Source organism: Acipenser ruthenus, chromosome 5 (genome assembly GCF_902713425.1).
Source record: "Acipenser ruthenus chromosome 5, fAciRut3.2 maternal haplotype, whole genome shotgun sequence".
Taxonomy (NCBI): Eukaryota; Metazoa; Chordata; class Actinopteri; order Acipenseriformes; family Acipenseridae; genus Acipenser; species Acipenser ruthenus.
The window spans coordinates 44,629,573-44,652,095 of NC_081193.1; the positions used below are offsets into that span (position 1 = coordinate 44,629,573).

At 38.7% G+C, this 22,523-nt stretch overlaps 1 protein-coding gene across 2 annotated transcripts in view; it reads left to right on the forward strand.

Moving 5' to 3' along the window:
• The first annotated feature begins 11,770 nt into the window (after positions 1-11,770).
• The window catches only part of LOC117403125 (thioredoxin-related transmembrane protein 1-like), a 31,743-nt gene continuing 20,990 nt past the window's right edge, over positions 11,771-22,523 (forward strand). The window contains exons 1-2 of one of the 2 annotated variants that reach the window (XM_034005141.3): positions 11,771-12,017; positions 18,159-18,274. In XM_034005141.3, the coding sequence (XP_033861032.2) occupies positions 11,833-12,017; positions 18,159-18,274 (301 nt within the window). In that variant the 5' untranslated portion in view covers positions 11,771-11,832. The remainder of the gene's footprint in view (positions 12,018-18,158; positions 18,275-22,523) is intronic. The other variant, XM_034005140.3, reaches the window with a different exon arrangement.

Here is a 22,523-nt window from a genome sequence, read left to right on the forward strand (position 1 = left end):
TTGCTCTTAAGCTTACATTGGGCACAGTGCAAAATAATTGCCTGGCCACAATGCAATTGAATGGACATATGTGTCCCCTTTTCCAGTGGGGGCAAATTTGCCCATAGTGGGAAATGTACGTATTTGTGTGCAATGTCCTTGAATATTAGAATTGAGGAATTAGGAGTGAAATGGGATTTTTAATTAACACATAATTAGGATTTATTAATTATAAACTAATTCAAACAAACTAAAAACCGGTATGCACTCTAGTTTGCACATTATATATATATATATATATATATATATATATATATATATATATATATATATACACAATCTTTTCTGAACAGTAAGGTATCTACTTAGTTTTGCCAGCAAGACTTAACAGGGTCTCATATAAACATAAGTGTTCTGCCATTCATTATGAAAATCACAGAACTGAAAAGATAAACAAGAAGTCATGAAGTACACCAAACTAAATATTTTGAATAAATTTCACATAATATATGCTTTCTGTCAGGTACCAAGGCACTGACCACAGCTACAGCATGGGGATCCAGGTGCAAAGCCTTCAGTCATTACAAAAATATATTGTATCATTGCACAAAGAAAACAAGACTGGTGAGCTGATTCATTTATTAATGGCGGCCTGAAAGAACCACATTTTCTTTTCTTTTTTTTTACCCCAGAAATTATTACCCACTTTATTATTTAAATCTAAAACAAAAGACAAAAGAGTGTATACTTGCATCCTCTCATTGCACCATTTGCATGCCCACTGGTTAAACATCACTGTTGTTGAAACAGTTACATTATTAAGTTTGATAAGTTGTATATCTTAAATAATTACTTCTCAAGCAGTGTTCTTTTTGTACACATTGAGAAAAGGCGACTAAAAAAAATCTGTTTACAGCCTGCAAAAGTGAGATAACAAAACATTTATGGTGGATTTTATCTTTGATTGGTTTCTATGCATTAAAGCTGCAATCTCTAAAATTCATGATCCCCAGGTGACTTCTTTTTAGTACATTGTTCCATAATTTAATCTTCTGTGCATATGGCTTCATTAAAATTGTTGGCTAACCAATTTGTTTACATTCCCCAAGGGTAGTTACTCTCTTTTCTTTAGCCAGTTTGTGGAAAAATACAATATGTAGCCACAGGAGTTTGTTAGTGCCAACAGCTCTGCTCTTTTCAAGAAAACTAAATAAAAGGAAAAATGTACTTGACAACAGCTGATACTTTTAGAGATTTGAACAATAACAACCTTATATTTTAAATAAACATTAACGGTATGGGGCATGTTGGTCTAAGCCACCAATCTATAAACACTGGATAGCGTAAGCCACTATCAGGCCCGTGGCCGTCTTATCACATCCCAACAAAGCCCAGCCCACCATAGTTTGTCACTTAATTTTCTTTATTAATTTGATAAAGATGCCTCGCTGTTTGGCCTTCGCATGCAGCAAATTATCGACCAAGGGACATGGCAAGACCTTTCACTTGTAAGTATTCATTTTAGGTTCATAAAGTATTAGTTAAAATAATTGTATTGACTTTAATTAGCCAAGTTACTCCCTGAAATATTAGCATCCCCTTTGTTTTTAACCTATAAAATGAGCTCTTAAAACAATCATTACAGCAAGAATCACACAATCTTCTTGAATTTTTTACCCGTGCCGACCTCTAATATATACAGGCTGTAAGACAATTACGGGCCGTGAATTTGTTTATATGTAATTTTGTTGCAAAATAATGCTGAAAAATAAACTGAAACAGAAAAAGAAACGTCACTCTCACATTGTCTTTTGTAGTGGGGGATTGGTATGCCTTGTCATCCTCTCTAGCCAATCAGTGATCTTCTTTCCCATTGCTACTGGGCCATGATGCAAGTACTGTACTTACTTAATGTTACATTTTGTGACTGAAGGTTTATTGCCATTTTGCAAATACTATAGTGACTGTTCAAATTTGTGAGTGAGCTTTTACTGTTATGCAAGTACTGTGTGTTATGTGTCATTATTGTTAGCTGCAGCTATTCACTTGTAATGAAGCAAGGCGTAAAACTTATTTCAAATGGTGATAAAGAGGGAGTCTTAAGAACTTTTGTTCTGGTTATCTATGTGTATGTTTTTGAACAAAAAACAAAAAATCTTCTTGAAAGCAAGTATATATATATATATATATATATATATATATATATATATATATATATATATATATATATATATATATGTGTGTGTGTGTGTGTATTTTCTTTCTGTATGGGAGTCTTGGGTGAATCTAGCAATTGGCTGAATCTAGAAATTCAGTCAAAATAAACAGAGATTATCTCAAAATTCTAACTAGCACACATTTATATTAAGGACATCAGTTAGGTGACTAAACTGGCCCTCGGGAATCACAGCCAACTAGTGTAGTGTAACAAGCAGAGGCTTCTGTTACAGGAGGAATAACATAAATGTTTAACACTTGCGATCTAAAGATCCCAACTGAGTTGAGGCTGAAGCCCTGAGCAATGCCTAGTAAATTGAGTCATTTATTGGTTAAAATCCATGGCACCAGGAAGCTTAATAATCAGTTACCTCATGCTCCACCTGTTGATCAGCACACCACTAGGCAGGGTTTCACCTGTTCCCTCCAAGTTTCAAGTAAATAGAACAAATAGTCCCAAAGATACTATACGCTGAAAACCAATGTATCAAGCATCAGTTAAATAGTGCAGGTCATATTGTCTCATTTTAACAATACAGACAGATAAGTGATCAATGTAATTACTTTAAGACTTCAAATTCAGAGACACTGACTCGTCTTCTGAAAAAATGTTCCTTGTTTTCCCTAATCAAGGTAATTTATACAGGAACTAAACAACAGCAGTGTAAGCAGTAAGCCTTAACACCTTTGCTTCAAAGGAAGCCCTCTTGGCAAATCTGATAATGATCCACTCCCTGGCCCCTCAAAGGTCCTGGAAGGGCTAATACAACCATAGTAAATGTTGAAGATATTTAGGAACATGTAAATATTTCAAACAAAATAAGTAATAAGCAAAGTACATAGAAATTAAGAGAAAATGTTGACTAAATAAATATATCTCAAATCAAACAAGTTAGTAATAAATAAGATAACAATAAGAACTAGAGTTGCCAGTAACTTTACAGATTCAAGTACCAGTACCCATCCCAGTACAAGTACCAAACACTTTAGCAAACAATGCAGAATAGCAGTAACAGTGCCAAACACTTTAGCAAATAGTGTGGAATGCCAGTGCCAGTACCAGTAACAGTACCAGTATCAAACGCCATAGTAACCATGGTTCCATAGTAACCATGACCCTATCTGAACTCTCTAAGGAGTTATAAGCCAGTTTTACATTTGACCTTTAGGAGAGGTCAAAGGTCACAGACAACGGCATTTTTTGATAGAGCAGAAATGGGTTACTATATGTGTTCCATTGCAACCATGACCCTATCTGCACTGTCTCAGGAGTTATAACCCAGTTTTACATTTGACCTTTAGGAGAGGACTAGTGGTTTCAGAGACAAAGGTTTTTGTAAGCCAGTTTTGTATGTTGATGATGTCATCCAACGTGGCCGCCATGATTTTTTATTGTAACAATTTCCCTTGACCAAATCTTAAAGACAACCATACTAGGATCATGTGTGCCAATTTTTGGTTCAATCAGACTAGCACTTTGGGAGAAGAAGATCTTTGTAGTTTGTGATTATGATGTCTGTACTGTGTGATTATGATGTCATGCAGCATGACCGCCATATCACACAACCTGTCAGCTTCTTACGAACACCAGTTAATCTTGGACTATCCCTCAACAAGAATACCAACTTTCAGCACTCTGCAATAAGTGGTTTTCGAAAGACGAATTTGTACATATAGGCAAAATTTTGTTTTTTTTCAATCCAATATGGCGGACAAAACCTGTGACCTACGACATATGGCAGGGTATTGGATTTGTAGTTTTTAATGTGTGGCAGTGGACAACAACTACATTCTGAGTACTTAAGATTGAGCTATGAGAGTTTAGATCCGACTGTGATTTTTTATTTTTTATTTTTATTTTATACTTTTAATAAATTAAAATGTACGTACGTACAAGCATTTTTTAATATGCAGAAACTGTCGGGATATTTTCATCTGTGCTACTGGACGGCACAAAAGGCTATCACCTTTTTTTCTTGTTTGTTTTTGGTTATGGGAAACTAGGAGGAAGGAGTCCTTGATGTAATTGCATACAATTTACAGTTTTATCTAAGCTATTGAGATAATCTCTTATAGTTAATTCTATAGAAGTTGCTTTGACTAATCACTCTAATTTTATTATTATTTGTTTTGTCACGTACGAATAAATCATTATTGTTTAAACAAACTAAATAGTCTCAATTGCAAGCTTGCTTATACTGTATAAATATATCAACCTCAGTCTGGAACTGGAATCTAAGGGGAATTAATAGCTTAGCCTTTGTTGTTACATATAAATCGGATGTTATTTTCAGAGGATGACAGCACAAAGGATTTATATACAGTAATGAATAGTAATTGTTAAGTTCCTTAATAAATAGAATATCAAATTTAGACTTATGCTATCCCACTTACAATAGACTGCACTATGGACTGCTATGCATATTTAGAATCCCTTTTTCCCTTTTTAGAATCACTTTTTTCAAATGGTATTATAAACAAAAACATGCCAGGGAACAAAATGACCAGGAAACTGGCTATGGCAAGTAATGAGTATAAATTAGTATCTGTATCGATTTTTCTGACGTACGTATAATACAAAAGTACATAGCATATTACTTGCTTTTTCCTGCCTACGTGCACCTCTGTATTTAGCCCTGTCCACAGTGGTAAGATAAAATATACATTAAGTCTTCAAAACGATTCAAATCCGGGTCAAATAACAAAGTCTGTTCACTGCATTTTTAATACATATGCTGTTCAGCCCCACCCACTTGGTAGGAGTACAGTAATCCATTGCATATCCAACTGCGGTGGGACCGAGTAAGGGCGGATATGTAAAAAGGCAGATGAATTAACCCTTTGCGTTCCTATGTCAGACCAGTTCCGACATTACAATTTTCCCTTTCCGGTCCGACATCATCAAAAAGACGTCAAGCACAGGTCTCTAGTCGTTTTTTCTCCGGAAAAAGCCGAGAAAATCTTTCAGTGGTCAAGTGAGACCGATAGGAGCCGAGAGAAGCTGAAAAAAAAGGGGCGGATCTGAGCAATACACATAGTCCCTTCAGCAGAGACCTATTCTTTGAGCATCCAGCGCTCAAAGAATATCACAGACATTTGCCAAGCTTTTTGAGATGTTATAGTAAAAAAATAATGACTTGGATCGCATTATTGAGGAGTTTGGTGATAAGACGAGTGATCAGGAGATGATTTATTAGTATGCATGACTATGAAGAGGTATGTGATAAATACAGTGAACAAGGTGTGAGGCGGGGCTGGAACTGCAGTACTGAGTGTCCTGTTGATATGCAGTGCCTTTTAAACCTGTTTTACTTTGAATAAAATTACTTTTAAACAGCGCGTGTAAAATAAACAGCGTGTGTGAAAATAAACTGGACCTGACGCACCTGACTAAGGCGCTGAATAAATGGACAGCTAAGGGTTAATCATGTTTTAAATACTATTATACAAAGATGTAAGAATTACTATATTCACACAAATTCAGCTTTACAGAGACACAGACAGGACTGTGAGTGGAAGTGCCTGTGCACATAGTTATTGAAACAAAATAATTCAACAAAAACGCTGCTCACAGAGCAAAATAAAAAGGTGTAACAAAACAGACTCGCAACACAAAATCCCACCACCCAAAACGAGTACAGTGCTGGTCTTTCCAGCACATTTGTAATATTTCGTTTTCGCTTTCTCTTGCTCTCCTGCTCTTGTTCCTCTTTCTTGAACACCCACCCAACCAGCAAAAGCGGGTTTTTATACATGTGACCATCTCCGGATTAGCAATAAATTAATCAATCCGGAGATCGTCACATCCTACAAGAGTTTTTACTTTGCGTGGCCGACAGCAAATTTATCAATAATCACCAGCTGCCGACCATGCATTTTCACGAGATGTCTGGCAGAGACGAGTTGCAAACAATCGCCCCTGCCAGACCACATTTAATATAATAATTTATCTCAAAATAAACCCCAAACAATGCATTTCTTTTTAAAATCATAATACACTATTTACAATATAATTTACACAAAATAATCCCTTTAAATACACACCAAAACAATACATTCATCAGCAGGGCTTTGCCCTGCCCCTATTTACATGCAGGGCTCTCTTCTGCCCTGCCACTCATTGTTGCCTTGCCTTCTTCACATTAGCCTAAACCCACAAGGGAATGGATAAATGTGTATACTTTATGAAAATAAAACACTCTGCTTGAAGCCATTTATTAAATTGATAAAGCCAGCTCTTCTTCCTGTCAGGCTTCATGAAGGCAAGGCAACATCTGACAGAACAGAGCGTCAGAGTGTTTCTTTCTTAAAATAATCTCCCACAGGGTCTTGCTACTTCTTTTATATTATACGTGTAAGACTTACAAGATTTCTGAAGGCAACGCTTCATTGCTGAAGTAGTTTTACTTCTGCGGTGCGTGACATCTCTGGGTTTCATTTTCTGGTATATTTAAAGTTATAGATGCATGATTGTGTTTGTTTTATCCCCTTGACATATAGCAAGCATGTTATTTAGTCTCTCCTCATTCTCAGAATGTGGTACAAATAAATTAAGTGAAGTGTACATTTCTATTTTTAAAAATATGGAATATTAATTATCATTAAACATCAGGTGTCTGTGTGACAATCATGGGGTTTCCATGCAGGGCAATTTACAAGTGAAATGGCGATGCACAAGCAATGTTTGGGAGAATTACTCAGGTTAGTGTAAATGTAAATGTTAATGAATGTTATTATTATTTATTTCTTAGCAGACGGCCTTATCCAGGGCGACTTACAAGTGTTACAAGATATCACATTATACATTATTTCACATTATACAGATATCACATTATTTTACATACAATTACCCATTTACACAGTTGGGTTTTTACTGGAGCAATCTAGGTAAAGTACCTTGCTCAAGGGTACAACAGCAGTGTCCCCCACTGGGGATTGAACCCACAACCCTCCGGTCAAGAGTCCAGAGCCCTAACCACTACTCCACACTGCTGCCCTGAATGTTTATCCTTAACTATAAATATTGCAAGGGAGCAGGTCAGTTGTTACTGTGGATTCCAAGACCTTACAAAGTAGTGGCTGATGGGCAATTTTATGGTTAGCAGTGGTGTTGTTTACCTTAATGATAATGCGGACTGCTTTTTTATTATTATTTTTTGCTGTGTCTGGTCTGTCATGCTGTATATATCTTGTGGGTTTACAGTTCTGTATAAAACCACTTACCATAAAATGCGTTATACCCTTGTTATAGTATTAAAGCAGCTGTTTGAGAATACCCTTGCTGTAAAAACTATGCTAAAGTTAAACACGAAGAGCAAGTGAGCTGCTTAAATCTCTAACTGAAATAATTCCCGTCGTTTTTTTGATCCCAGCGATGTCCAAAGACAATGCGTGTCTGTCCAACACATCAATAAATATAGTTGGTGAACTGGATGTCATGAGCCAGCTCGATCGCCCAAAACAGCACAACAACATCCAACAAGTTGTTGATGCCCTCTCAGAAATTGAGCAAATAAAATTGCAAATGAACGTATTGATTGTGTTTTATTTGTTTGCATCATTAATATGTAACACAACAGTAAATCCAACACAACTTAAAAGAAAAGAGAGAATCTCTGACAGCACAAGCCTCCTGTAACTCACTCACCTGCTTAGCGGAGGTGATAGGTAATAGAAAGGCTGTCTTCACAGAGAGATACTTCAGCTCTACGGAATGTATGGGCTCAAATGAGGGCTTAGTGAGAGCCTGCAGTACCACGTCTAGACACCATTCAGGGAGGACGTCCTTTATAGGAGGACGTAACTGCCGAGCACCCTTTAAAAAACTAGTATATGAGCGCCTCCAGCAGATCTTGCAGAAACTGTAAAATAACTTCTATAGGGCAATAAGCAGGATCATGGCCTCCAGCCATGCACCAATTTCGAAAATGTTTCTATTTGTAGGTGTACAACGTTCTTGTGAAAGAAGCCCTAGCATTCTACAGTGTACCCACTACTGCGTCTGAGAGCCCTAAGGCAGACAGACGGTCCAGTTTAGGGGCCAGACCCACAGCTGGAGTCTCCCCAGTTCTGGGTGCCAGAGGGTGCCTTTAGTCTGGCTGAGGAAATCCATGTGCAGTGGGATCTCACAGGGCTGGCCTCGCAGCAGTTGGCAGAGGTTCAAAAACCAGATTCTCCTGGGCCATCTGAGGGCCACCAGGAGAACTGTTGCCTCGTCTCTACTGACCTTCTCGAGGAAGGCAAGGTGCAGCGATATAGTTGGGAAAGTGTACAAAAGCGCTTTGGGTCATTCGTGCACTAGGAGAGGAGGTCCGCTGCCCAGTTCATCACTTCCAGGAGGTGTACCGCCTGGAGGGACAGGAAGTGTCTCTGTGCCCAGATCAGCAGTCGAAAGGCTATGCGGTGTAACCCAGGGGACTGAAGTAGACCGTACTCTGCACCGGTATTAATTGGCTTTTCGCATTGTTGAGTGTGAGATCCAGCCTCAACAGATGCTCCGTCACAATCGCTGTGTGGGCCACTGCTCCCTCATGCGACTGGGAACAAATTAACCAGTCGGCCAGGTAGTTCATCACCCTGATGCCTTGCAGCCACAAGGAAGCTATGATGGCGTCCATGCACTTTGAAAATGTGCGGTGGGCTAAGGAGAGGCCGAATGGCAGCACGGAAAACTCAAACACTTCCCTGAAAGGTGAAGCAGAGATATTTCCTGTGCGCTGGATGGATAGGAACGTGAAAATACGCATCCATCAGGTCCACTGTTGTAAATCAGTCGCCCAGCTGGACAGACTGGAGGATGTGGCGATGTTTGACCACCTGGAACCTCCTCTCCCTTAAGAACCTGTTGAGGTTTCTCAGGTCTAGGATGGGGCGAAGGCCGCCATCCTTCTTTGGCACGAAAAAGTATCTCAAGTAGAACCCCTCTCTTTGAAAGAGGTGTTCTACGAGACAGATGACTTGTTTTTGAAGTACTGTTTCTACCTCTTGTTTGAGGGCCAAGACCTGGAGATGGTCGTTCATGTATATGACCGTGATCCCTCGAAAGGGAGGAGGTCCCGAGAGGAATTGCAGTGCGTAGCCGGTGTGTAGGGTGGCGAGCACCTAGGAGACTAAGGTGAAATTGCACCAGTATTGCAGATGGTGTGCGAACAGGTGGGTCTGAGTCCGCAAGCCTTCAGGGCCCCTGCTGGGGCTGCTGAGGCTGGGGTAGAGGCTGCCTTGGAGGCTGCCTGGGGCGGTTCCTTTGGAACTGTCTCCCTGGGCACCGGTGCGCTGGGGCCCCACGTCCGGCATTTCCCCATCCTTGCTGATGGCGCTGTGCCGCAGAGGCCTGGAGGCGGTGCCTCAGGTCGCCCCGTGGCGCCGTAGGGATTGGAATCGTCTGGGTTACCGTAGTAACTGCCAGACGCCATCGCCTCCCCCTTCCCTGTGCCGGGACGTGGGAGGGGAGCATTGCAGCCACCTGTCGGGACGGCTCTCGTTCTCTGTGAGAGCGTTGCAGGATCTCCTCTACCACTGGTCCAAAAGTATGGCCAAGGGAAATAGGCGCATCTAGTAAGGCAGACTTGTCCGCATTTGGGACCCTCGCCTGAGACTGGCACAGCTGTCTGCGTGCCACCACTAAGCCTGCCAGGCTTCTGACCAGGGCTTGCCCTTGGAACCCCAAGATCAGCAATAAAGTGCCCGAGACTGTGCATAGCTAGTTGCTCGGGAATGGTAACAGATCGCAGCATGCCATCCAGGTAGGCCGTCAAGAGGCCTCCTGTGTTTGCAAGGCGTGTCACCTGCGCTTTGGCCATGTAAGCCTTTTTCAGGTGGGCTTCTGTGATCCTGCATTGGCTGTTAGGGCATACAGGATCTTTAGACAGACCTCCTACTAGGGGGGCTCGCACTAGGGCCGCTATGATGGAGCCCTACCGCCTCTGCACCTTCCATGGAGGCAAGTGTTGATGGTGATATAGAAGGATATTGTGGTGAAACCCTAGATCATTATAGTAAGGTGTTGTTTATACATAGTTAAAGGCGTGTCTTGAGAAGGTATCCAAATACATGTTTACTTGTCTCGAGATAGCTTAAGGATTTATGTTACAATTACTTTATCATTAAATTATCACCACATATGGATAAAGTCATAGTCTTCTGCAAATTCTGCAAACTCAGAATTTCATCAGTTTTGGAGCTGTTGTCATGCAAGTGTGTGCGTTCCTCCAAACTGCCAAGCTGCACATGCCTCGTCATTGTTCCAGTGAAATATATCTGCAGCAACACATTGCCATGGCCTGTCTGGTAATGCAGTCGTTATTAGGGGCTCTAGTCTGTGTTACTAGTCAGGACACCACGAAAACGTATTGTTTCACCTTTTTCTTTCCTTTTTCCAGGAGGGCTATGAACTGTAACTTGACTGCAAGAGCAAGTTAATCGGAACGCTAAGAGCTTTCTTCGGTGTCTGTAATTCATCGTAGAGTGCTCTGGAGTACTGTACTGTAATGTCATTTAAATTCAAAAGCCATTACATGTAACACCACACAGCAGTTAAACTAGGCACCCTCACGAGACAATCGCTTCTCAAGTATACTGTAGTAAAATAGGATTCTGCAGCCTTGAGCAAACATAATCGTTATTATATAACAAGCTGCTTACCCAAGAGGACTTGTTTTGATGAATTGTCCTCCGTGATTCAGCCCAATTGACATTTGTATACTGTACTTAAACTGCTGATGCACAGAGGCACGCTTTTGCTAATTGTAATCATATCTGTCTGCTTTTAAGAATCAACTGCTTATAAGAATCAAATCATCCGGGATGGATGTGATTCTTATAAACTGAGTGCACTGTACCTCTAAACAACGTACCGTAAAACTTTAAATAAAAACGCCCCTTTGTTTATTTACAATATTTGCCAGTAGGGCCGGCACCTATTGGAGACCAGCGACTATTTGAGACTAGGTGTTTATTATGTAAGATCACTAACATCTGCAAATACTTCAGATACAATCATGAAAAAGCTGCCTGCAAACAGCCTTACAGAAACGACATAAGTAAATTACATTATTCCAGCAAGAATAAGACTATATTGTCGATATCAATATCGTTGTTATTATTACTTTTTGACCAATAAGAAATGCTACAAAAAACAATTATAATTATAACAGACAAATAAATGTCCTTTAAAACGTGGTATAATACGTTTCTGTACCCAAAACCATGCATTTTTTGCAGTACAGACAGGCTGGGCATTGATAGAATGACAGATGTATTTTTAGGGGCAGGCTTCGTAAATAATAATAATAATAATAATAATAATAATAATAATAATAATAATAATAATAAATTAACTATATATATATATATATATATATATATATATATATATATATATATACATTTTAATTTAATATATGTTTAAGTCAAGTAAAACTATTGATAACCTATGTTGGATTTTGTTTGTTGAAATCTAAAAATACGTTTGACCACCCTACTAATAATTTCCCTGAATCCGTTGCATTCTGAGTTTCTACGCATTTGCACTGGAAACCCCCTGCTATGTGCAATATCGCACTGTAACTGCAATTGCCCTGGTCCACCTTAAAACGCTGTCAGCTTAACTTCCTGGTTTTTTGACTGCAGAGTGTCAACATGGCGGGTGGAACGGTGCTGGGAGCGTTGAAATTTATAGTGACAAACGTGGACTATCATACACTTTTAATCCTTGTATTTATTAATACTGTAAACGGCGCAAACTCGGCATCAGACGTTCACGTATTGCCTGTTGCAGACACCAACTGGACGCTGATTCTTCAGGGAGAATGGATGTTGAAATTGTGAGTACTTTAATTTGTGACAGGGAAAAGTAGGCGGGGTGGACTATATACAATAACAGTAAGGCCTTTCTTGAAAAGAAAAGAAAAAAGTATTACATGCATTCTTGTTACTGTAGGTTTGATCGATCCCGCATCTCAGTCAGTTACATCGTTGTTGTATTGTATCTAAGCCTATGCACTAATGAAATTGATATAATGGCGCGCAAAAAAAAAAACCGGAACTGTCATCAGCATGAGTAGCAAATTTGCTTTGTTCTCATTATTTAAAAAATGGCAATGAATATAGATCTGGTAATTGTAGCATTTCTAAGAAAACCGTTAGACTAATCTAAAAAAGAAAACAACCAGCTGCAATCATTCTGCTGTCCTTATGCTTCGAGACATAAACATACAATGTGTTTTTAACATGTTTAATGAAAAACACTTCTTTCTACCTATGCTAGTAGGAGTCGGTTAGCTGTGTGCATGTTTTCAGACGAATCCTCTCACACACTGGAGTACAAGACTACAAGCAGTGCATGCTCAAAATAACTGCATACAGTAATTGGTGCAGTGTATGTAGAAAGAGTGTTTTCCCAGAAAAGTGCAACAATATTAGATCAAGTTAGAGAATAGCAAAATGCCTGATGAGTTTGAATGTGCAAGCACATTTTATTGGGGTGTTTAATGGGCGCATTTCTAGAGTATAGACTATAAAATACATGAATAAAATCAGAGAGTCCAGGGGCCCTGCAAACAACTGGGAATTTGATACATTTTCCTGACAAAAAAATGCATGTTTACAGTGCGTTCCTACCAATTAATTATGTCAAATAACAGTCTTGCATAAAGGAGCCAACAGTATAATGTTAACATATATGTAATTTTGTTACATTTTATGTCAGATAACATGTGACATTCAAATGCAAATAAATTAAATATGCTTCCTCAACATGGTATTATTATTATTATTATTATTATTATTATTATTATTATTATTATTATTATTATTTATTTCTTAGCCGACGCCCTTATCCAGGGCAACTTACAATTGTTACAAGATACCACATTATTTTTACATATAATTACCCATTTATACAGTTGGGTTTTTACTGGAGCAATCTAGGTAAAGTACCTTGCTCAAGGGTACAGCGGCAGTGTCCCCCACCAGGGATTGAACCCACAACCCTTCGGTCAAGAGTCCAGAGCTCTAATCACTATTATTATTATTATTATTATTATTATTTATTTCTTAGCAGACGCCCTTATCCAGGGCGACTTACAATTGTTACAAGATATCACATTATACATTATTTCACATTATACAGATATCACATTATTTTACATACAATTACCCATTTATACAGTTGGGTTTTTACTGGAGCAATCTAGGTAAAGTACCTTGCTCAAGGGTACAACAGCAGTGTCCCCCACTGGGGATTGAACCCACAACCCTCCGGTCAAGAGTCCAGAGCCCTAACCACTACTCCACACTGCTGCCCCCCATGATGTAGAATGAAATGTCTGAAAAAAAAATAGCGTTACACGTCCCCAGGTGGTGTTACAACTGTTTAAATAACGTACCTGTAGTTTTTCTTTTCATTGTTAACATCTTGACAACTTTTTACACTACACAGCAATAACGATCCACGATGTGGTACGGAACAGAAAAGTCAGAGCACTTGTTGTGTTTTAAAAAATAAAAAATATAATCGCTCTTCCTGCAGTATCAAACCCCAGTACATTAAGTAGCCATTTTGAAAAGAGCTTTGAAACAGACTTTAGTTATAAACATGCACGATGGGGTGTATTGCTCTATTGCTCTATAGTCCGGTGCAAAAATCAAAGGATGGCTTTGGCTGCATGTCTTCATCATCATCAACATCATCATCATCTTTTCCATAAATAAAACCTTCTTTAACAGTTATTGTTTTCAAAATCCCACAAATCACGCATCAGACACTTCTGGTGTCTGACTCAGTCTGATATGTTGATGTATCCCATTTGCAAAAATAGCAAGCAAGTTATACCAATATCAAATAAAAGTAAACAAGTATATGCGTATTTAGGTCGCTGGTGGCTTGGGGCTGTATCTTCCATTCGTCTCAACGCACTCACAGATGCAAGGGATGTTTGTGTGAAATGCGACTGGACAAAAATGTCACCAGACAAACGCCAACCTCCAGCAGGAGAAAATAACCACGCTGGCATGAGGAATGCGAGCGACACGCAAACATTTTGCAAAGAGCTCATTTTTTCACCCTTCTGATCAAGTCAGTTTGTAAATTACGGTTTATTATACCGGTACCGTATTGTTTTGCAAACTCCAATTTTCAATACATGTTTCATAGCTTACATGACAAAACAGAAAGTCTGCAAATAGAGAATATAGAATCCATGTAAAAAAAGGTTCTTAGAAGCACCTTAAAAGGTCTCCCCAAGGTGGCAAAGAAAGGTTCTAACGAGAGCCTTTACTTCTTAGAGTGTAGGCATTATTATAAGAACGGTGGAGGAGATTAAGAAAAGATGGAATGATATTCCAAGGCGCACAAAAGAAAAAGTCTCATATACACCGTTATTTTAGTAATGCCTACAGAATTTATTTTTTGTAATATGGCATTCTGGTATTTAACAATACTGGTTCAGGCAGTATTGTTAAATTGAGTTGGAAAGAAAACGGCAAAAAAAGGACAGAGTGACAGATGACGCAGTTAGTTTGTAGCTAGAGCACAAGGGTGTAGGTTTAGTTTGAACATTGGTGGGGACACAATTTTTTAGGGGGGCGGAGTCGTGGTCGCTAGGGGGGTTCAGGGGCGTGCCCCCCCGGGAATAAATTTTTTAGGAGACAGCTGTTAAATGGTCACTTCTGGTGGCTTGAAATGAATGCTGGACATGAATCGAGGACAATATGATTGACATGAAGTTGGCTGGTATACACTCAAAACACTATGATAAAGTGGCCCTCCTGGAAGCTGGTTTGACATCCCTGCTATAGAATTACTAATAACCTGAATTATAACCTATCCCAGCCTTACTGTAAGCTACCAATACCCCTGCCACTACAAGCATGATCACATGCACGCTCACGTGCTCTGCCTGCCTCTCCTGTGTCTGTGCTGCTGCTCGTACCTGGGTGCATTGCTTCATTCATCTGATAAAATAATAAACTGATGCATGTCATATAGAGAGAAAATATATGGCTATGCCAACTTTATTTGCTGAGTATTACTATACAGCATTAGCCTACTATCATATCACAATGTGCCTCAACCAATAATATATCTCAAAACTGAGTCTAACACTTTCACTGTTATAATCACTAAGCCATTACAGACCTCACCTGCGACCCTGTTGCTCCACCTGCCTCTGTACTGCTTTTACCAGGTTGCACTTCTTCATTCACCTGATAAAATGATAAATTGATGCATGCTGTTTAGAGAGAAAGTATGACTCTGCTAACTTCATTAGTAAATTATTTTTTCATTTGCTATGAGAATCATTATCAATTGTGTTTATTACTTTAACAACATCTTCCTACTTACACTTTGACTTTTTGTAAAAAAAAACTTCCTTCTGTCCATCTTTCTTTTTTTGGCTGCCATTATGCTTTAGTCACCTAAAGCCAAATTGAAGTGATTAGCTAACGTTAGTTGGTTGACGATATCATAACATGCTCACGCACACTCACACTCTCTCTCTGTCACACACACACACACAGACACATAATGATTAGCTGTGAAACAATCTAGCTAGCCACCAAGGACATGGGGTTAACAGCTAGCAATGGGTCGCTAACGTAATAAACCTACTTACCTACCCATTAGGTAGGTCGGTAGGTTTATTCACTCAAACTATGTTGCTGACGAGCTGACAATACCTTCAGCCGCGGTACCTGGCTTTCATTCAGTCAGTGGCTCACACTCATGTCAGACTGACCGGCAAGCGGCAGCTTCAGATGAGCGTCTTTCCAGAGTCCAGCCTAAACCAGCGGGTCTCAACCTTTTCTTACTCACTCCCCACTGAAATTTATTTTTATATCTGTCCTCCCTCCCCCATTTAATTTGACTTTTTAATATATATTTTTTATGACTGCCTATATAATATAGAGCGTTTATTTAGCCGCCTGGATAGTCACACTGGCCATTCAATCAAATACATATGTTCGTGTTCGCTTTTTACACACACGAACATATGTTCAATAAGCTACTAACAACCAAACGAGCAAGATGGGCTGAATGGCCTCCTCTCGTTTGTAAACTTTCTTATGTTCTTAAGCAAGGAGTAAGTTAGTTACAAAGGGAGGAAGGAGGAGGATTTAAATAATGTGACAACGCATTAACCAACAAACACAAAATAAATATTGAATTTAACTGATTATATTTGTTCTTATTTTTTTTAATAAATGTGAAAATGTGGCACAATATACACCGTTTAAGATTGACTAGAATGTTCCTTATTTTAAACCCGGAGAATCACCTTTCACTCCCGAGTCCTTATGCACTTTTGCGCCTCAATGAAAACAGCACACTCTGTGTGGTCCCTGACGTCAGCCGCGCACTGAGTCCGTGTTACAGTGATGCATTATGGAATTTGTAGTTTTCTTGTCTGCTGATTACACCCCAAAACCCCACCAAAAACCTACAAATCCCAGGGTGCCATTCTTTTTAAAGCTATCTCTTTTTCTCTCTTTAATAACTCGCTGCACTCAGAGGGCGAAATCGGGAGTATCGTTTGGCACGTCACTGTTTTTATTACTAGTACGTTATTATTCAAACGTTCACCGTGCCCCCCCCCCCCCCCCCCCCCCCCCTGGTTGAGAACCTAGGGCCTAAGCCAATCAAATTAGCGTGTTTTTGGGGTTTTTTTTGGAGGAGGGAGAAGCAACGAGGGGATCTTGAGAGAGTTAACCCTTTGTGGAGCGGATAAAATGATTTGACAAAAGACGTTTTAGATTTATCAAAATTATTGGTAGGGACAATTCAATGGTCCCTTGACATTGGTAGCTGTGCTCTTCGTGCGGCTGACACATCTGCTGATCACTAACTTACCTGTCTACAAAGGTAAGAACGCTTCATTGTGTCTACTGTCATGCTGGTCGTGTGGTGTTGAGTTGAGGGGATACGTCTATTATTATATTATATATATCCCGCTGAACAGTTTCCAGATGTTGTCAAGTACTTTAAAACAAGAACATTTTGCAAGCAAGAAATGTTTGCTAATTTCGCCTTTATTAAAAATCTACAAAATTAATGTGCCGTGAAATATAATATTCATGCATGTGCCGTACTTTTAAAGAAAAAGAAGCGCAAACATTTTCTTGCAATGCCAAGGGTTGAGAGATGGTGAAGAATTGCTTGTGAGTCATCACAGGAGAGCTGTATAAAGCAAAGTGACCTTTTAACTTCACTATCAATTTAGATTTTAATCTGGCACCTGACTGCCCTCTTACATCATCAGTATGAGAATAGTCACATCTATGTTGTCATTTTTGACAGAATGAAATGTATTGAACGTTTTTGCCAAACAAAGTTATTGTCCGGCTTCTTAAATAATGCACCATAAAATCAACTGAAAGATACATTCATTGTCAAAAGTCATTCTTCCACACAAAATCCTTTGCAATGTAAACAATATGTGAAACCCAAGGAAAGTACAGCTGGAGCTATAGAGCTATTGAAGCTTGAAGAACTAGTACTGGTATCATGAATGCCACTTATTATTGTGAGGTTTAGGTTTAGATCACCCTCAATTCAAACTAAAGACATGTGACTGTTTGTACATTTTACATATATCCAGAGAACTAATCAAACTTGCTGAGGACATTCTTAAGTTAGATGAGTGTGTAGGGTAAAAGGAGACTGTATATGACACATTTATAATGTAAATGGCTGCTTTTGTAATTGTGATGAAACTTGAAAAGGGCATTAATTATCACAATTTATTGCATCAGAATCTTGGGGTATATGGAGGACCCCAGTTTCTCACAAGTTTGTACATACAGTGGATATAGCCAGGTCAACAACTTGTTCATGTTACTGATGGCTCTATTGCTGAATTTACACTGTCATGCTTGTTACAATTCTTCCTAAATGTAACACACTTTGTTTAGATTTATATGAGAGTATTATGACCAACGATTGTACAATGTGCTTTTATATACAGCTATGCTCCATGGTGCCCAGCTTGTCAGCAGATACAGCCCGATTGGGAGAACTTTGCAAAGGAGAGTAAAGCTCTTGGCATCAGTGTGGGAAAGATCGACGTTTCACAGCAACCAGGTACTGTACTGCTCATGATGCTAATACACGTTTTCACATCGCTGTGTGAGTGTTTTTGTCATCATTAAGCATCCTCGTGAGAGTGGCTTGTATGTGTTTGCAAATCCTCTGCTGCTACTACTACAACTGTTAATATCTCATAAACTGTTTCAGTTAGCAACTTCATATTTTCAGTGTTATTGTAACTCCTTGGTCAGACTCTAACAGCACCCTTTGTTTTCCCTGTGACCTCAAATGTTCACCATATTAAAGTTGTGTGACTTTGTTTTCTGGAGACCTACCACTTTGAGATATTAGCTTCATTCTCATGTTTCTGCAGTATAGATAGTAATAATTAAGGCTGAGGCGGTGCACATCGATCTATCCATGCATCGTATCGTTTGACAACTATCGATAGTCAAGCCTGTGCATCGTTTTTGTGTAAAGGGTAAAATCTGCATTTATTTTTTGCATTAAGCACAGAGCTTCTCTGCTCCCCTCAGGTCTGACTCGCTGAATCTGCACGCGATTGAGCTCACTTTCTCTTTGATTTCCATAAAACATGTTTGTTCTTGTTTTTTTTCAGATTTTAGTAAAAACTATGAATTTAACTGACTTTTTTTTATTTATTTATTCTCTGGATATTGAACTACCCCTGAGTAAAAATTAAGAAAAACAACCAAGATCCTTCTGTGAGTTGTATCTTTTGGTTAGGAGTATTAAGCATCCCGGCAACGTCAGTCTCTAGTAAGCAGGTATTCAGGAATGCTGGGCAGATTGTAAGCAAGTGCCAGTCATCGCTTAAATTAAAACAAAATGTGGACACTGTCATGTTCCTTAACACATTTAAAATATAAGCCATGGACAACACTCTTGTTACTAAACTGCTGTGGACAGTAATAACTTTTTTAAAATAGTTTTTTTTTTTTTTTTCCCCTCTTGATTGGTTGTTACCCTGACTGGTTATGGATTTTGCTTTGACCCCCAACTGGTACAAATCAACATGAATAAGGTAAAAATAATATTTAATATATTTTTAATTACTATATGCATAAACTGATGTAATCAATTTAATATGCATAATCGTTTTTAAAGTGTTACTAGCAATGTTACATAATCCACAGCTCCACATGTATTACTGTGTTTTTAGTTTTACCCTTTCATAACGTCGATGAATCGATGCATCGGCTTTTTTGGCGAATGCTATATCGATAGTGAAAAATTAGACATTGCCCCAGCCTTAGTAATAATGGATTTATAGCTGGTACAGTGCTGTATTAAATAATTCCGTCAATATAGTTCCATTACAGGTGTACAGTGAAGCATTAAGGCACGACAGGAGATGGGTTGACATGGTAGAACTGCAAGTTTAAGGTGCTGTACCCTTAAGTGTGCTATTATATCACGTCAACCCATCCCCTGGATTGCCTTAATGCTATTATAAAACTTTTGTAGGTAGTCACAGCCCATTTAGATGCCTTTTGTGGGGTTTTTTTTTCCTGTCAAGTTCGAGTTGATTCAGTTCTGGTTCTGTTATTTCCTGTGCCTTTTTTTCTTTTAAAGAAAGTTGAAGTATTGTTACTTTGTCCAGTTTAGAAGAAAATCATCTTCATACCATTATTCAATAGTTTTTCCATTAGAAAGATCAAAATGTGATTCTGGTTCTCACTTTTTTTTTTTCTTCTTAAGAAGAATTTGATTCAAAGGTGATGTGTCTGTTAAAAGGTTGCGTGGGATTAACGGATGGCTGGTAGAATACAGCTAACCAATCCAAGAGCCGGGTTTTCCCAAGCATAATTATAATAGAAATTAACCATTTCACTGCCATATTGTTTGAACCTCTGGACATATCAGTATCAATACAGATCTTTTTCATGTATCCATTTTACTTCAAGTTTAAGAACAATCTGATATGACATTCCCTTTTCACTATGCCCCCAAGTGCTTTTTATTTTTTTAATTTAGTGATACCAATTATTAATTGTATTTATTTTCCCCCAATTTGGAATGTCCAATTATGTTTTTTCTCCTCAACGCAGCGAGTCCCCACACAGCACAGACGTCCTGAGGGTGTGTGAGCGTCCTCCGATCTCACAAGCCTAAAGCCAAAATCGCTTTTACGCTGAGCAATCCAGAGCAGAGGTGGGCAGGCTACCGATCCCGGAGAATAGAGATCAGCCCTGCTTTTTATCCACTGAATGTGTTCGGTGTCTGGCCAGTAGTGTTCGCTGTTGCGTGATGAGGAGAAGCAATTCCTTCTGGTTTCCCGTCCCCCACCCTGGGATCGTCAGAACCAATGTGACGCCCCCCTCGGCTTTGCACAGCCTGGACGAGAACTGGTCAAGGATGTTTTTATAGTTTTCATTTTAGTCTAGTTTAAATATTACTTATTCGCAAAAACAGGACTTTTTGAAAGAATTTTCAAAGATGTTTCCTAAATGTAAAGTTAAATATTGTTGTGAATGCTCATATAAACCCAAAAAAGTAATTACGTCTTTTGTAAAAGACAGAACAGTTTTTCCCACTGGGTCACTAATACTGAATATTACAATCCTGAGACATAAAGTATAGAAGTACAGATAGTCAGCATATTCAGTTATGTCATCCTGGAGTGCAGGTAGAAAAAACTTGAAATTTGCAAAGGACACATTTTCCAATTCATCTCAGGCAGCACTTGTTTATAATGCTCAAAGGTTACAATGACATTAAATTAAACCACACAAGCAGCAAGGCTTGTATGTGCATTGCCCTTTTATCCCTAATCTCCAAAGCAAAGGGTGGATTTATTATTAGGAGACTGTGGGAACAGAGAACAGAATTAGATGAACAATTCCATACACCTATCATTATGCTGTCAGTCATGGGATGTTTATATTATACTGCACTTTAAAGGTTTTTTAAGTATTAAACGTTTACAATTTTTTAATCATTGTCTAAGACATGTACAGTACATAGTGTTTATACAGTAGGATGTTGTCACAAAGCTGGCTGAGTGGTGACGTCGGAACCAGAAGATGAATAACACAGACAGGACAGATGAGGTGAAATGATGAAGGCGCTTGCTTGCGCCGGTTTATTGTAAATAAAAAGGTTTTAACAAAACATAGGACACGGCACTTTAGCCAAAATAAACAGACAAACAAAATGAACAGACACTAACACACAGGGACAAACACTAAACAAACACGTACCGTGCTGGTCCTCCAGCACGATGTAGCAATTGATTATTATTTATCTCTTCACTCTCTCCCGTTCCTTCGCCCTGAACACACAACCCCGAGTGAATTAAATGTGCATCTATATATACAATTGTGCTGGGATTCAATTACCAATTAATTATTCACTTGAATCCCAGCATGTGAACTCATCTGTGATTTCCCTGTGTTCACATATAAAAGTACTTTAAATGCACGTGAAGTGAAGTGCAATCCCCGTGCCTAAATACAATTAACATTTTAAATAACTTGTGCTGCATACACCCATTTATATCCTGTGCAGCCATATCTATACACCAACATTAACACACCACACGCAACATAAAACACAAGAATACACACAGGGGCGGGGCACATTGCCACAGATGTGCACAGTGTAAGGTTATGCATTCGGTATTTATTCACTCTTGTCCATATGAACAACATATGTTATACGTATGTAGTTTCATCCACATTAACATTGTAGTAAATCATAATAAAGTAACAGCACTGTGATGGCTTTTTTCAATATGCTAGTTTTATACTATTGGTAACAACAAATCTCAATATGTTAAAGTTTAGGCCCTAACATTTAAACTTGTTTAATCTTAAGGTTGAATCGCTTAGGAAATTACACTTAATTTAACATCTCTAGTAGGGATGACGTGACTCTTATCCAAGGTTTTTAAACTGTTTTGGGGGGACAGGATTAGGACCTCTAATAGAGAAGAGGTTTGCAAGCTAACCTAAGGGCAGAGGTGTCCATAGTATGTGTCATAAGTTTTACTAATATCTAAAGAACCACTTATCTAACTGCTATGTAATTTAGTTAGCACATTCCTTTAAAAAGTTTTTGAGAGTCTGGGAAAAAAAACAACAATGTGGGTACTTCTGTCTTTACAAATTTAGATATTCTACAATTACATAAATGTGAAAGTATCTGGGGTTACATGCGGAACCTATATATCTGTCACACTTATATTTTTACATCTATTCAGTGGATACAGTGAATATGATCTGTTTTTCTTACTGATAGTTCTGAGTGGGAATTAATGTTACTAACATACTTGATACCA